This window comes from Homalodisca vitripennis, chromosome 2 (assembly GCF_021130785.1).
Source record: "Homalodisca vitripennis isolate AUS2020 chromosome 2, UT_GWSS_2.1, whole genome shotgun sequence".
Taxonomy (NCBI): domain Eukaryota; kingdom Metazoa; phylum Arthropoda; class Insecta; order Hemiptera; family Cicadellidae; genus Homalodisca; species Homalodisca vitripennis.
The window spans coordinates 190,380,038-190,398,350 of NC_060208.1; the positions used below are offsets into that span (position 1 = coordinate 190,380,038).

Consider the following 18,313-nt stretch of genomic DNA (forward strand, 5'->3'; position numbering starts at 1 on the left):
TTTATAAGCTATGCCCATCCCTTTCCCGATTCAGGATTCCGCCCCACTGGTTACAGAAATACCCATAAGAAATGCATTGCAGCAAACATATGTTAACGTCTTTTCAAATTTTTAATCAGCTGTTCTTTGTAAACATATATTACACTTATAGTTTTAAAGCATAGAGTAAGCTTAAGAGAAACGACAAATTTTGTTTTAAACTGTTTTTGCAATCACTGTTAAACATAGACTTTACTATCCAGATAATACAATTCAAATTTGACGTAAAAATTCACCTTTAACTGCAATATTTATTTAATATAAACCATGCTCATGCTTGATCAGAAGAGTAATGCAGATATCATAATTACTATCTTACGTTGGCTACAAATATAAAGAATGTTATAAAATCAACCTTAGTTGTTTTTTTTGACAGAAGTATGGTTCTCAAAACTCCGTGTGTACATATTCTCTCGATCGAGACAACAAAGCAAGCTCAATCGTGGCATCGGAGATATAACTAATTTAATCTAAAATTTATTATAGTAAAAAAAAAAATTTACTAAGTAATATAAGGACTTCGGTTCTTAAGATTTGCGTGCGAAGCCGTGGGTAACAGCTAGATAGAGGCAGGAATATGGTACATACCTTCATAATACGCCCAAGAGGCTCACGATGGAACGACTATCAATTATCTCAGCAATGTTTAGAATGTGATAGAAAAAGAATAAGTGAATATAGTGTACTGTTTTCAACGGGAAATTGCGTGCGAAGCCGCGGGCAACTTTTGCAAAAAATTATTGAAATGCGCAGCAAAGCGCGCCGGGCCCGCTAGTAATTAATTACTCATAAGCATAATCAAGTGATTTTTATATTTTTCCTGTTTCCACCAAACTTATCTTAAAGACTGACTGCCATTCTGAAATTTACAATAAATGAATCTTAGTAAAGCCTGGTTACACCACTTTAAACTCTAAATGAAAAATTAAGAATTTGAATAACAATTGTTGGTGTGAAATGTATGTAGAACAAGGCTGAAATGAACTTGCTTTTAAAGTTTTGTGTATGGAGTGTTGTTCTCATTAACATATCTATGGTTGACTATGTTTGTACATGCTGCAACACTTCATGAATATGCAGTTTAGAATATTTTAGCTTTACTTGTCTCTTAGAGAGATTTCCATGTTTTTCTTTTTACATGCTCTCATCTTTTTGGTAAAACTATTCCTCCTTAATTACTTTACATTATGTAGTAATAGTTTGCTATTACAGTGCCTACAAGTATGACATTTATTTGACCTTTATCTTGGCGACCTTTCCCTCTCACTTTGCACTCTACACAGTTGAATATTAAACGAATCTAATTTCACTGTTAAGTTTAACTACATCAGTTGTACTTTGAGTGCATAAAGAAATTTATTACTCTCATAAAATCATGAAAGTAGTTCTTATAACACATGTAGTAGTTGGGGTTTTTAGTTTTGAACTTGGAAAAAATTTTTAGGTAAATGAGAACATTTTTTACTGGGTTGATATTGAAATTCTTATCTTTCTGGTCAACCAGATTTTGCAGCATAGTTTAGTTTTGGTAATGTAAAAACAAGATAAAATGACATTAACCAAATAAGAACTGTAAAAATGAATTCATTATAATTGCAATGAGTTATAAAAATAGACCTAATTAGTTTATGTTAAATACAATATACTTATTGTATGTTAAAACATTACAGCTTTTCATGATTTTCTTGACATACTTTTTGTGTAAAAAACTACAAAATTACAATTACCCAAAACATAGAGTATAATAATATTTAATGTGTAGGCTACATTTATTTTCTGATTCAGTCACTGAATGTTGATCTGTGCACTAAAGGTGTCAATAAGATAGATAAGGCATACCCTTGGTGTAAAATTTTGGTAGGAAACTTAGTTTTGGAAATACTTTTTTCTATAGCTTGTGTCTATAATGCTGGCATCTGATGTACTTACATCCAGTAAAATAGGGTGTCTTCTAAGAATAACCCAGAGTGGCAACCTTAATATGATTATTATTACTAAAGTCAGATTTATTTGTTCTTTGTGTATAAGAAGGTTGAAGGAAATGAAATAATATGCTTTTATAAATAACAGATTTTTATAAGAAATCTTCAATTTTCGTAATTTTTACAAGAAATGTTCAATTTAAAACATCCATTTAGAATGCTACAGTGGGAACGGATTGATTACCCCCCAAGACTCATTCAAGATTTGGCGCAGAGCAATTTTTACTTTTTCCACTATTTAAGTAGTTGTTATGCAGAAATCCTTTCACTACAGATGACAAGGTAAAATACACATTTGAAGACTGGTTATAGGTAGAAGACTTTGGCATACAAAAGCTTGTAGAATGTTATGAAGAATTTTAAAACAAAATTTCAAACTATTTTAAAAATAAAATAAAATCTTATTATATTTGTTGTTAATGCATTTCTTTATGAAACTAATAAAAATACACTTAAAAAGGCTTTGAATACACATTTAAAAAATGAGTTTTAAGATTCAAGTTCTTTTATTGTCATTAAGCACAATTACAGACAGTGGCAGGTGGGGTTTGGCATTGTCATATAGTAACAACACTCCAGATGTCAGAACACTGTGTCACTTATTCTGTATTGTATGCTTGTCTAAGTTAAGAAAGGATGTTTTGGTAAGTGGCTGCACTGATTGCCCTTTTGTTGCATAAACTTTATTAACAAGAGTCCATGCCTGTCCCAAAATACTGTCACAACAACATTGCGTGTTAATATGCTTGGACTTGACTTTACATGTTGATGTCAAGTAATACAATTCCATTGACTGACATTTAGACTATGGAGTTAATTGAGAACCCATGTCTTGTCCACTATGACAGTGTCTTCTATTAGTTGATCACCTTCTGTATGATATCAGTCCAGTTGTTTAAAACTGTTGAAAAGTGGGTTCAAATAATAAGTCCATGTCTTTAGCTTTAGCCTACAACAGTTGATGTATTAAAAGTTGGGTACTTTGGGATTATACCGACCACACCAGTATGAAGAACACAAAAATAGAAATTTATAGAAACAAACATGATAGAACGAAAAAACAACTCTTCAATTACAAAATTACAAACTTACAAGCATTTCCAGGTATTGTGATCGGTATTGTTGTCGCTGTTATCTTATCTTTCTCGAGAATCCTGATTACGGCAGGCCGCGCGGCATCACGTGATTTGCACGGTACATCATTGCCTTTCCATTACAATTCAATTTATATTTCTGATTAGCCCCTCTAGAATTTGATATTTTACTGATAGGTACTATCTCGAGGGATGTTTTTCTTTCGTCGACATCAGCGCGGGCTTCGGCAGCACCTTCGGTGCTGCCGAAGCCCGCGCTGATGGCCGGAGGCACTCGCATTTTGGGTGGCGGAATGTGGTCAAGAATAAAAACAAGTTTTGAGTGTTTTTTTAATAAAAAGTTTAGTTTGGTAAATGTTTGTTTTTGTTGAATTTTTGTGTTTGGAGAAATGTAGAGGTAAAACACGGAAGTACAACAAAGCGATGCACCAGCTGAACGGGCGGCGAGACTCTGCAATCACGTTATCTACTAGACGCTCGACTTTGACCTCTGTCTGAGGATGGGGAGGTGTTTGCGATAAGACAATTCTTGTTTTATATTGACGAAATATTGTTTCTACGCTAATCTAGTAATCAGTAGAAACGAAATGTGAAATAACGATTCATGTCTGGGTGTGGTCGGTATAATCCCAAAGTACCAAAAGTTGTTGCCAATTTAAGCCTATCATGTTGTGAAGTCTATTATGGTATTTCTAATATGCTTGTAAAGAAAATGATCAATGAAATAGTTGATTAAATGTCATTATTGTTTAATATGATGATAGAGCAAGGTATATTCCCTCATGCTCTTAAGGTCACTAAAGTAACTCCTGTGAACTAAAAAGGAGACAAATTTAGCCCATCTAGCTACAGGCCGATTTCGTTAGTACCAATTTTTAGCAAAATATTTAAGACATGTATAAATTCATTTTTTGTTAATAATAATCTATTTTGTAATTAACAGTTTGGGTTCATACAAAACCGAAGTACAATAAAAGCAGTTGAAAATATTTTAGATAAAATTTGAGCGCATTTTGAAAGAGGTGTATTGTTATCAGTAACATTAATCGATTTGACTGAAGCATTTGTCTACATAGATCATGATTCCTAACTATCCAAACTTTATAGATATGGTATTCGAGGCAAAGAACTGCAATTAATTATATCCTATCTAAAAAATAGAAAGCAGATGGTAGTGCAAAATAGAGATAGATCTTAACTAAAACCTATTGAAATTGGAGTCCCACAAGGTTCTGTCCTGGGCTCTTTTTTGTTTGCCGTTGCTGTTAATGATTTCTCGTTTAATGGTAATGCTCCTCAGTATTATATGCAGATGACACCACACTCTTGAATTTCAGTGAAAATTATGAGAATCTCATTATGAAAGAAAACCGTGCATTAAAATTGGCAATGGAATGGTGTGAGACAAACTACTAGTAGTAAATGACCAAAAGACTGACAAAATACTGTTTACTTTAAATAGCAATTATGAAGTTAGTAAACCTGTAAAACTATTAGGGGTATACCTCGACAGCAAATTAAGTTGGGAACATCACCTAGATCAATTATTGTGTAAAAAATTATCTAGAGTAGTGTTATCTCTTGAGTAAATTGAAATATTGTATAACTATGGATATGCTTCTAGCCTCCTATTATGAATTTTTCCATTCACAGTTAAGTTATGGTATAACTCTATGGGGGAGCAATAGTGGTGCAGTAAGAGTATTGAAATGGCAAAAAAATACATTATGTGTTTTGCAAAATGTTTCAAAAAGAGAGACCTGTGTTCCAATTTTTAGAGAACTAAAAATAATGACTATTCCTAATATGTACTTATTCTACTGTCTTATAGTGTAAAAAACAACTTGAAAAATTTACAACTAGACAGGATATTAATGATTATCCTATTAGAACAAAGCATTTGTTACAACTCTTACCAGTTAAATTAACTAAAACAAAATGCAGTCATCTTTTTATGAAAATTAAATTGTTTAATAAATTACCATTAAATGCTAGATCTGTATCTTTAGTCAAATTTAACCCTTTGAGTGCCGCAGCGTCTACATAGTAGATGTTGTGAAAATGTGCATAAATTACCGGCATCTATCCAGTAGACGATTTGTATTTAATTAATATCACATATAATTCATTTTTGTTTTGACAAATAACTTATTTCACGGCAATCTACAAGTTTCGAACAATCGATTGTGATTGAATTTTATTGTTCACCGCCTCCTTGTAGTTATTTGCCATCAGAAAAAAAAAAACAGATGACGCAATAGTTGGTCAGCTGCTACTTGTTGCCATTAACTACACAGTTTGGTTCTTGGGTGTTTACATTGTGCTAGTTTCGTGTGTTTATGCTGAAAACTGTTGTTATTACTATTCTGCAATTGTGTTCAGTATAACTTACAATGCATTTATAAACTTCTTTTTTCGTGTTTATTTGTTTAGTGATGTATATTGCTTTTTGTTGTATTTTGTATATATTGCAGTATCTGGTTAAATATTACTGTAACACACCATATTATGCATGATTTTTGTTCAGTTTTTCATGCTCTTTCATATGATATAGCTAAAAAAATATTGTATATATAAAATTTTAGTTCAAACTTGAAATTTATTTTTTTTCATTTTTTAGTTTTTTGTTATAACCTATATTCTTTTTGTGTAAATAAAAATAAAATTACAATATTATATGGAAAAAATACCTTGTTGTATAGCACACAAACTAAAAAAAAAATTATTCAAATCGGTTGAATAGTTTTTTTAATAGTTTTTCCCCACACGCTTGCAAAACAGAAGGAAATGCAATTTATGCGTATGACTTGGGAAAAATATGCTGTGGCACTCAAAGGGTTAAAACAGTTTTGAAGTGCTGGTTAAAAGTTAATATATTTTATTGTGTTAATGAATTCTTAAATTGTGAGACCACAACATTATTTTTTTTTAATTTTGTCTCTTAATGTATTTATTTATTCAGTTTTGATATTGTTGAGTTTTAAAATTTTACTATCCATGTTAAATATGTTAATAGTTATTTATATATATTATTATTAATTTATATATCTAAATTGTTTGTTTTAGTTTTAGTTTAGAATATTTTAGTAACTTGACAAAGTCTATTTCACTTTTGAATGTGTTTAAAGACCAATAACACAATAAAGACCTTGAATCTTGAATAAAGACGAAGCTACAGGGAGCAAAAGCTCTTTAGTAGATAAAAGTAAAACATAGTTATTTTTTGTTTTAGTTAAATTTCTTAGAAATTGCCAATTGCAATCATCCTCATAATGGAATTTCAGGTGATCTTTTGCATTTATCTGATCATGGCTCCCAGAATCATAATTCGAAAATGTATTTATATACATTTGTCTATGAGCTTGGAAAACGATAATTGCCGTAATTTTTAGTACATTCCGACCAAGTACAATAACAATATTTGCACATAGCTAGGATCAGTTCGTTTCTCAGTCTTAACCAATAAACAGCAGCCATTTGAATTTGTGCAAAATTTTTATTTCTGACATTTCATAACATAAATCAATATCAAAATGTGTTTTTAGGAATTTCAAGCTACTTTTATACCTACTCATTGTTTGATATTTATTAAGTTTTTTTTGTAGCAGTTCAGTGTTTTAGAATTCAAGGTTTTTTTAATGTGTGTACAAATTTTAGATTGTTATGAAAATAATGGTGACAATGATAATGCCATAATTTGTAGACGATTCAAACTAATTTCGTTTCAGGAATTTTGTTACTTAGGGAGATAGTGGTTTGGCTCAGTTTATTAACCAATACCAACAAAACTTTAGTATATTAAAATGCCAACTATGAGTCATCATAAAAATTAACTTTCTAAACTAGTAATGCATCTTCAGTTTGGTATTTCAAGATGATGTTTACTTGTAAAATCTTCTTTTATTCCCACTAAGCTGGAAGTGATATTGATTATGTCTCTAAAATGTTTGAACAAAAGTTGGTCAAATTTCGATAATCAGTGCTTTCCCACTCGTATTCACAGTGTTAATTTAATTTAATTTCAAACTTGTACTAAATAAATATTTTATTTGAATTGTTTCAGCCATTTTAGTTATACCAGAGAATTAAACAAAAGTTTAATTAGCTTAAATTGAGATCCATGATAATGTTCTCACTAATTCTACTATACTGGATACAATAAAATTAATCCTCTAGTTATGAAATCTCTTAGCTTTTCTCCTTTCATGATACTGAACTTATAAGATAAATCATGTTACAGTTTTTGGCAGTGGAATGGATACACTACAAGGAGGGTGAGAGACAAGCGTCTCACCGGTTGATGGGCTACTCTATCCATCCCTGGCTGTGGCGTTGTTATTGTGTTATTGGAGTCTTCGGGTTCGGAATGGCCTGCTGTCAGTTGCTAACAGACATTGCCAAGTACTCTGTTGGACGACTGCGGCCACATTTCCTTGCCATCTGTCAGCCTAACATTGACTGCAGCTTGCCTGAGAACCAGCGTTTGTATATTGAGAACTTCACATGTATGGGGACGAATGCAAAACTAATAAGGGCCAGCAGGTTGGTGTGGAAAATATACTTTTTTATTTAAGACTAGCAGTTACCCGTGGTTTCGCACGCTTCTCCCATAATTTTCAGTAACACTTGAACTATTTTAGACCAATGTAGAGGAACTCCAAAGTCAAAGTTCATAGCTTTCTTAGTGAAAGCACTTGTGGTGTAATACAATAGGGTTCTATGATATTAAAAAAATAGAATTTGTCATATATCGTGCGTCAGGGGACCAGAAGTTAAGCAAGTAGTTGAAGCTATAAATCTACTTCGTCTTTGATATCTGCATTACACTACTAAAAAAATACTGCATTATTAATTGATGTTTACTAAAATGTACGGTTCAAATTAATTTTTCTAAAAATTCCAATTTGATTATCTGGAAAACATGTGGAGTTAAAAAGTGTTACTTTCAAACTAACGCTGTGGTTTAAAGCCCCCAGAAGGTTCACTTCTGGCTGGTTTATACCTTCCAGTTAAACCCACACTGGGTACAGGCAGCCCCTACCCCCAATCTTACCTATCCAGAATATCCAGAAGCAGCGCAAAGGTCCTTATTCTAAGCTTCTCGTCCTAAGAGAAAAAAATGGTTTGAAGACTATAAATTTAAACACAAAATTGGAATTAAATTTACTAAACATATGATAGTTTTGTCATAATACAATGTTTATGTGAACAGTTGATTACATTTAACAGGCTCTTCCAATGAATTAACAACATGTGATTGTACCAATGCGTTTTTTATGGGAATTTAAATAGCTTTAGAGAGTCCGGAGGTATTATCAAAATAAGAATAGGCCGATATTCATCCTAGGGACCCTAAGAATGCCCATGTCAAATTTCAGTGCAATCGGTTGAATAGTTTTAGCGTGAAAGCGTAACAAACAAACTTACTTTTGCATTTATAGTATTATATGTTAGGATATGTCAATACTTTGAACCTTCTATTGTTCTATCTTGGATTCTAGGCCAAGAATCAAATATGAAAAGTCATGAATTAAGTTCGTAGACTGTCTATAACACTAAATATTGTTTGATGTTACATGTGGAAGTGGTTTACTTCATTTGTCATTTATACTTCACGATTTGGCTTGGATCTTTGTTCCACAAGGCTTTTGATAGTATTTGGATGCAATGGCTTTTGGTTGGTTTTTTAATTATTTTATCCTTAAGGTGGAACTAACAAAACTAATTTACTTGTAACTCTATTTTGCCAGCCACCAAGTAGTAGTATTCGGAACATATCTGGAACTCATTTCCACCAGCTTCAAGGTTGCATTTGTTTTGTACCGGCTTCACTGGAAACTGTAACTGGAAAATGTGATATTTACATATTATATTGTGCCGAAATTATAATATATAACATTTTAGTAAAAATCATATTAAAGTAGGTGCATTTAATTTTGGTTTAATAAAGTTTAGATTTTTAGTTATATTTATTGGTTTTAAGTGTTTTCTGAGAAACTGTTGAATATTTTCCGATATACATAGACACTTATCAAACTATTTTGGAATACTTCAAATGTATTTTACCTTGCCTCATATGAAACAAAAGTAAGCAGCATTTTGTCATAATACCACCGCAGCTCTATTGTTTGCACTCCACTCATGTAGAGTTATGAGCTCCATACATTACACACACATTGTTTGTGGTTCGATCTGGTATTCGGTTTTTTAATGCCAAAAATGGCTGTGCAGCTGAAATTTATCATCAAACTAATGAGATTTATAGTGATAGTGCACTGAGTAATGGAATGGTAGGAGAGTGGGTTAGTCAGTTTAATGAGGGATAAACATATTATGTCCAGAACAAAAACACAAAGTGGGAGGCCTTTTGTTCTATATGATGACTTGGTTAGGAGAGTGTATGAGAAAATTAAACAGAACAGATAATTATTTACATTAACAGTGTTTTCAGATAAATTTCTACAAGTTTCAAGACCTGTTTTCCTTGAGATTGTGACTGACTGCTTATTTTAAAGGGATTGCTTAGTAGAGATGAATGATAAAGGGAAAAACCCGGTATCAGTTATTACAATATAAAGTTCTTATTTTTAGTTCGGCCTTTGGACTTTACTTGGTGTACATCTTATATTACACTTTAAAATTATGTACATCTTGAGCTATGCTTACGTTAAATTGTTTTGCTGAACTCCTTGTAGACCATCTTCCATTATATGTGAAGAGTTTAACTACCTTAAACACTATTTCATTAGTCTAGTATTCATTTATTAAGTTTAACTTTCACAACTTGAGCCAAGAAAAGAATATTAAACCACCTAGAACAGGACCTACATTGTAAATGTTTCAAACTTTAAACGAGCATAATTTTTTAAAGAGTGCATCTTTCTAGACCAGATTTGTGGCATTGTATTCTACTAATAAAGAACTTTCATTTTATATACTACTCGACCTATGCTCTAATTTACGATTTCCTTCTGAATCCTGCGGGCCATCTCCCTGACAAGAAAAAAAATGGTAGTTACTTCAAAAAGTAGATTTCTAGGTGCAGTAATGATGTACTAAGTTTTATTGCTTTACCTGTAATCATTCGGGAATTATCAAGCTCGTGCAGGACTTTTTTTACACCCTGTATATAAAAACATACCAGTTAGAAGGTAAAAATCTTAGTAACTGATAAATGTATGCTTATCTGATGAAAAAAATCATAGGCTACGTTGTCTTAGTTTCTGTACAGCTAATTAGAGGGACCTGTAATTCTGATATGCGATTATCGTACAACTGTTACATTGTATAATACGATTTTTGATTAGATAAATGTTTAACCTTTATTATTCTTCAATCCTGTACTCATAATCTTCATTACAATATTCATTAATTTGCATGTCATATTAGATACTGACTTTGAACTGTATTGGTAGGCAATAAATTATAATGTTTCCAACTCTGTCGTGGATTTTAACATAAAATTTGCAGTTCAAAAGAAAGATGAGAAAATGTTAGCAATTTTAGAACATTGAAACACAAGCTCCTATATGAGTCGTTCTTTTTAGTGTAAAAAATATTTTATTACAATTTTTTGAAGTTGTACTTTCCAAAATAACGATTATAAAATAAAATACTTTGACACAAAGCAATGAGCGCATTCCTTGTTATTTCAAAGCTAACAAAATCGGACAATATTTTTAGTGAAAAAACATACTTTTAGCTTTCTACTTTATACTGTTCTGTACTTTCAAAAATTAAGTTTAAAGTCAAACGTCTAAGAAATTTACATCATACCTCATATATACAGTTTTTTCCACATAAACAATTTCAGAATTTGAAAATAAAACAGGCTTGTTCATCTAGCTTTAGGCTATTATCATGAACCAAGAGCTTAGACTGTTAACACAATACTTACATAAACTTAATGTACATACATCCTCCCAATAATATTGTAGGTCTGCAATTGAAATGATAAAACATTTTGTATCCAATATAGAACTTTGAAGATATCCACTGTGGTTTGTTTTCAATTCTGAACAATAACTTTTCCATGTTATTTATTTTGAAGAGAATCAATCTATTTGGTATATATTAGATCAGAGCCTCCCTTTCAGTGAAGGCGGCATGGGTGAGGTAGTAATAAAACCAACACCCCTCCCCCCCACTAACGCTCCCTAGTTTTGGTGCACTATCCCTTCTCATGGTGGCTGTACCATAAGATCTTGATGGAATAAAAGAATTCCATAAGTATCCCTAGTTTTACGTGTATCTTAAACCTACTAGCTTATAAATGTTTCACAATATAAACAAAATTATATTTAGATATAATTTTAGATATTATTTAAAAAGTATTTAGTTAAAAATGTCACTAAAAAATCCATCAATGAACTTTGAGAAACTCCCTTGAATGCAAATGATCTCTAACTCTAGATAAACAATTAGATTAACTCTGTATCAAAGTTAATATTGTGAGATATTGCATGTACGAGATACAGTCTATTTTCTTTAAATAAAAATGCACTAAAACATAGAATAATTTTCTGATTTTTGTTCATTGTTTTGATATTTATATTAAAACTTCTTAAAGTCTTATTATTGATTTAATAACAAAATAAACCTTTTCTCATTTTATAGTTGCATCTAAAATTCCTCTGTGGGAACTGTAACAGTATCAATCACCTAATAATCATCTAATATTCTTGAAATTTTTCAGGTTATCTTTTCTATCGGGACATTCATCCTTTGCTGCGTATACAATGGTTTTTCTTACGGTAAGTTATTTGGAGGTATAATTTTTTCCTTTTTAAAACTGAATTTATTAGTAACAATAATGGTAAAATTATCAGTTGCCATTTAAAGAAATATCTATGTAGTTCTTTGAAGTACTTTGAGTAAGAAAAATAAAATACCAACACAAACATTTTGATATGGGGTAACCTGTCAGTTGGTGGTAAAGTAAAATAAATTAACTAAATAACACTCTAATTTTCTCCCATTCATTATCCTAATGAAATCATTCTCAAGACTATGGACACACCAGCCTCACCAGCATTTATATCTTGCTAGCTCCATAGTAGCATTGGAAATACATTGGCTTCACCAGAAACTCTTTCTTGTCAGCCCCAAAATGGCATTGGGTTTGCACCAGTTATTAAGGCAACTATACTTTGCTAACTTCATAGTATAATTAGAATACATTTATTTTGCCAGCAAGATGACACATCTTGCTAAACTCAAGGCATCAAAAAGAATACACTAACTTTGCCGGCGAATTTATCTTGCTATCTTTTAAACTCTGACGTGTTCTACTGTGAATTGTACATAGAACGAATACAGAGATTGATTAATGGATTGATTAGTTGATTCCTATTGAAACTGTAATCCATTGATTGTGTCAGAAAGCTGATACATCCTTGTAGTCTAAATGTGGCTAATGGAATAAACTAGCTTTACAGGGAATTTTATTTTGCCAGTTTTATAGTAGAATTAGAATGATGCATTAGATTTTCAAGCACAGTAATGCAGCAAAACTTCTACATAGCCTCTAGGTGATGGAAAATACAGTAAATTTGCAGACTGCAGTACCTCACCATCTTCATAGGATTATTATTATTTAATGTGCAATAAATCCACGTTAATTTGGATGTAAATCATGTCATCATCAAGGTAAATGTTGACACTGCCACTCGTAAAATAGTTGACTCACCATTTCTATCACCACATTCGTACCCTATATATCCTATCATCTCCACCACCCTGTATTTCCTATATTACCTTATCCCTGTTTTCACAGAGTTGAATCCTACAGTTACTGTGTATTTTTGTTAAAATAGGTTATGTAATTTTTATTAATATGTTTTTATTTATGAGTAGGCTACAGTGGTGTGTGTTATGTAGAGTTTATGGATTGGCAGTAGACAAGTGGAAAATAAAATAACAAATATAGGTATCTTTCTAAAAAAAAAAAAAACTGTTTGTACTGGATAAAATTTAAAAATGGTGTTGTTGTTGTGAGTGTTTAGGTTATGTCTGCAAGTTGTGCTTTTTTATGTGTTATCATTACGTAGCGATAACATAATCTTGTCTTTGATCCTGCACAAATCCTTGTAATTCACATCAGTCCATAAGAATACCGAACACTACGTTGATGTTTATTAAATTATTAGACAGTTCAAAAGTATTAATGAAACAAATTTAAAAAATTTACAATTTTTTAACTTAAAGCTATCAATTAACACAAGCAAAGACATTGTTCAAATTAAAATTCTTCAGAATTTTACAGAAAATTTAATAGTTAATTTTAAGTGTTACTTTATTGCATTTAAAATGCCAATAAAACCATAGAAAATAAATTACATTACATTTTTGAAATCATGAATCATTTCTTGGAATTAAATGAATCAGGGTTAAGACACAACATTAAAATACTCTGATTTGTCCTATTGACTCCTTAAACCTGACCATTATATCAAGTGATGTCCCAAAAATCCTAGGCCATTTTAGACAAAATGTATGAGTTTCGTAAACATCTCATACCTAGACTAATTTTAAAGTTATTAAGCTAATTCTTTTTGTTTTACTTCGCAATAAATGTAAATTACAGAAATATAATAAAATAAATATGTAATGTCTTGAAAATTATTTTTAAATTATAGTTTGTTGATGAAAACCATATAGCCAAAAAAATATTTAACACACAAATATCAATTCATTTTATGTTAAATTTATTACGTAATCTAAGGAAACAACAATTACAAGGCCTCCTTTATTTACAAGTTGAGTAATATAAATTGTTGTAAAGACTTGTCATTTTTCCTGTTTGCCATTTTTGTGCAAGTAAATACCAGTAATACAAGTTTTGAAATTCATAGCTTAAAACATGAAACCAATGTTATTTGTGATAAAATAATCAAAACTGTTTATATTTTTTATAAATTAGAAAACTTTTTAATACAATACTTACATCAGTAGAAAATATTTTCAGAAATATCAAGATAAAAATCACTCAAATTATCATCATTGCCCATATCCACACCACTTACAATTTGCAATTTGCAACTTGCAACTTACTAATTAGTGTATACGATTTGTATTACTTACGGGATACAATGAACAAATCCTTTTACTCATTTTCAAATCAAATAAATAACAAACTAAAATTTAATTGCCATACTTTATACTGTTTTAACCTAAAGACATGAAGCAAGGTGGAGTATTTACAATGTAGTACAGTTCGAGGACTTTAGCTGCGCATGTGACCTTGAGTGTGTGGTGATAGGCGGGAGGGGTGGCGGGGTAGCATTAGGCACTGCGTCCCGAAAACATTTCCTGTGACTCATGGGTAAAACCCTCGTCTCAGGAATGGTATTGGCCCAAATAACTCATCACACTCACTACAATCAGTCTGTTGTGTGACAGTGCTGATTGTGGTGGAATTAAATAATAAGATAATACCAAATAATAGCAATAATAGGACTAATCCTTGTTTTTCAGTTGTTATAGTGTTGTTTAACGTGTTTTTGAAAATAACGTATTAGTCAATTCTAATCTGCAAATCAAAATCGTAAGTTTAAAGTCGTTAAAGAGATTGTTGCGCCTTCATCTCAGCGGCTAGCACGTTAACGCAACCCGTCACACAGATAGCGTTTATTTGTTGAAAGAGTAGTATTTGGGCCCTACGAGCACAGCTAAATTCCTCCAACTGTAAAATGCAGCTGTTTGTGACAATCAGTGGACAGTCAGCTGAGATGAATTGCAATTTCTCAATCACAGACTGACAAAATACGAAGTCAAAGCTTTATGAACTAATATATTTTGATGCAATACATCTTTGTACACAAGTCTGTAGAATGTCAAAGCATTTGGTAAAATAGGTGGCTAGTTAAATAATAAAAAGTGCACGTCCGTGCTATATGGATGTAGGGACTTGACGCCATTTTTACTATGTCTGTATAATACAGAAGTCGGGGTTAAACGGGTTAATAAAAAGAAAATATATAATTTTAATACTCAAATAATAAATTTTTAATACTAATAAATGTTGCAATCATAGTTGCACATAAAGGTTGGTAAATCACGGAAAAGATTATTCTATGTAAATTACACAACTGAATCAAGCAGATTGAAATGGATGAAACAATATAAAGATATAAATGTTGCAGCTCTACATCCAATGCAGAGTACACTGGAAGGGATCGTACTTGCTGCGTCACTTCGCCCAGTTCGTGTGTCTGGCTATGGCATGGGGTGTCGCGTTGTCAAGGGTCTCCAACTACAAACACCACTGGAGTGATGTTCTAGCAGGTTCCCTCTTGGGCACTGTTGTTGCCATCGTAGTGGTAGGTACCATTGAGATCTTAACTATTGGTAATTGGGCAACATCTGAGTACCTGCTTACTATATTCTAGGTTCCATGACAATCCATAATTGGAGAAACTTGGACGCTATTGTTGCCATTGAAGTTTTGAATACCACTGAGATCTTAACTGTTAGTTACTGGGATACTTCTTTGTGTCTGCTAGCTATACCATGGGTACTATGATTTGATCCATAATTGGGGCAACTCGGACACTGTTGTTGCCATTGAAGTGTTTTTTACTGAACAATTGCGTGTCTTTTGCTACACTCTGGGTGATGACGTAATCTACAACTGGAGTGACTAGGGCACTATTGTTGCCATTGTACCAATGGGTATCAATGAGAGCTCGACTCTTGTTTACTGTACAACTTCCTTGTATCTGCCTGCAAGTACCATAGGTAAGTACTGTGACTTAATCTACAACTGGAGTGACTAGGGCACTATTGTTGCCATTGTACCAATGGGTATCAATGAGAGCTCGACTCTTGTTTACTGTACAACTTCCTTGTATCTGCTTGCTATACCATAGGTACTGTGACAACCCACAACTGGAGTGACTTGGGTACTGTTGTTGCCACAGAGTGGTTGGTACCATTGAGATCTTGACTCTTAGTCACTGGACAACTTCCTTGTGTTTTCTTGCTTCGCCACAGTTTCCATGACTTATCCACAACTGTAGTGACTTGGGCATCGTTGGGCGTTTCCAGGATGTAGTTTAGTGCTATTAAATAATTGAGGTTAAACTAACACAACTGTAGGTTTGATTTGGAATAAACCAACTTCTTTAACATGTAATGGTTGGCATAGATTTTTTAATATTACTTGCATGAAGGTTAGCAGAATAATTAGATGTATGCATGCACAAATTTCATTATATGGGTTTTTGGTAGCTGATAATTAGTGTTGCACTTTATCATTTAAGGAAACCTGGCTTTGAATACTAGTTTGTAAAAGATAAAGATTGATCTAACTATGTAGTCAGGTTATTAAATCGTTCCAGGATAACTCTTTTCTGTCAAGTACTGAGCGAATCAAGCGAATTTTCAATACTCATTCTTTTAACACTGTATAAATATATATATTTGGGTAAAACCCTTAGGAGTATAATATCCCCTTTTCAATACATAACAGTTATATCATTTAGCACCAAAAGATATTTACAGGTGACTATTGTTAGTAGTTTATCATTATATAAATAATATTTATTTTATTACATCTGTAAGAATTTAAAACTTTGATCATAAATACTATTTTTACGGGCATAACAAGTCATATTAACCTGTTTATCTAATATTACCACTAAAATTGGATACTGTAATTTACAAAATAATTTAGCTTACAACAAAAAATCCTACCTCCCTTTCCTTCCTGTTATTTAACATCAAGGTAATGTTAGGTCATTGATTTTAAATATTAAAATTATTACTAGTGTATTTCTGCTTCTATAAAATAAGAAAAATTAGCAACTAGATTAGTAATTTAACATAGAAATTTGTGAAACATTGATAATAATTGTAATACTAGAGTCGTTTAATGTATAAATTCCATTTATCCTGTACTTGTTTGTACAGAAATACCTGAATTAAAAAAAATTACGAATATCTTACAGCATGTCTGAAAAGTTCAGATTTTAAGTAACTAACTGTAAGCGTTGACATAAAAAGCTGAAGTTTATTATTTTACTATAAAAATAGTTACAGTGGGTAGTGAACTAATTATTTACAATTGCAATTTTTCAAATCCTTTCTATTTGAGAATCGCTCTGGAACTTTTATGTTTAGTGTTTCTGCAGAAACATGTTATTAGGGTAGATGTTTTTATTATATACAAGAGGGATTTTTTTTTAGTTTTAAAATAAATTAATTTTATAATTAGTTATGGTTGTTAATTATTTATTCAAATTTACTTTTGCATGGATCCCTAAGAGTAATTTATTGTTCATTATAGCTTAGGAGAGTTAAAAATAATTACATTACTTAATGGAGGCCTTGCCTAAAGTTATAGTTTGTAAATTTTATTGATACATTAACTAATAAGGAACACAAAACTTTATACACCAACAGTAGCAATAACTCCAACAATTGTTATGTTCTTTTCCTCAAGTGCAATCTTAAGTGTATTTCTTTTATCATGAAAACATAAATGCTTAGTAATTACCCTCCAAAATACCATTGGGTATATGTATTTTTTTGCTTCCTTGTTGCTGGTATAAAAGAAAAACACATAACATTTTTAGACAAGATATTTTTTAGCTATCTTTAAAAAATTTTGCTTGTTAAAAAGCAAAATTAATTTTTTTTGTTTTAAAACCCACTAAACGACTCTAGTACATTTAATGGAATACTATACACTAATTTTAGACCTAAGCAGATCACATGAGAATGATCTGAATGCTCCTGTGGAACTTGAGTTTGTGTAGCAATTTGTGTAAGTGTGAGTGTGTAATTACCATTTTTTTAAACAGAAGAAATATATCAACTCAAAAATAACAGTTTTTTTTATTATTTTTATACGTATCCGTATAAAAATAATTTACCAAAACATAATAATTTTTAGAATATGTTTTTAGAAAACATTTTTTTGGGAAAAGGATTTTTTTATAGAAAGTTAAATGATGAAGTAAAAGTTTAATGGTAAATTAAAATGGAATTTTCAAAAGCAGCCATGGAACATACTACTAGAATCAACCCTATGCACTCGAAGACAGTATTTATAATTGGTCCTTTAGCTCGTATGGCCAGCTCTACTGACCGCTGCCATTTTGTTGGAAGTGCGGATCAATTTTGCATCTTTAAGCGTGCAAATAAGACGAATAACGTGTGTAGTGGGATTAACACTGAAGTGATAGAAGGGATAGA

General features: G+C 31.5%; 1 protein-coding gene across 4 annotated transcripts in view; it reads left to right on the top strand.

Annotated features, from left to right (window-relative positions):
• Window positions 1-18,313, top strand: part of LOC124355221 (putative phosphatidate phosphatase) — a 58,400-nt gene that overhangs the window by 16,117 nt on the left and 23,970 nt on the right. For all 4 annotated transcript variants that reach the window (XM_046806249.1, XM_046806250.1, XM_046806248.1 and 1 more), the window contains exons 3-5: window positions 7,356-7,657; window positions 11,811-11,868; window positions 15,259-15,435. In XM_046806249.1, the coding sequence (XP_046662205.1) occupies window positions 7,356-7,657; window positions 11,811-11,868; window positions 15,259-15,435 (537 nt within the window). The remainder of the gene's footprint in view (window positions 1-7,355; window positions 7,658-11,810; window positions 11,869-15,258; window positions 15,436-18,313) is intronic.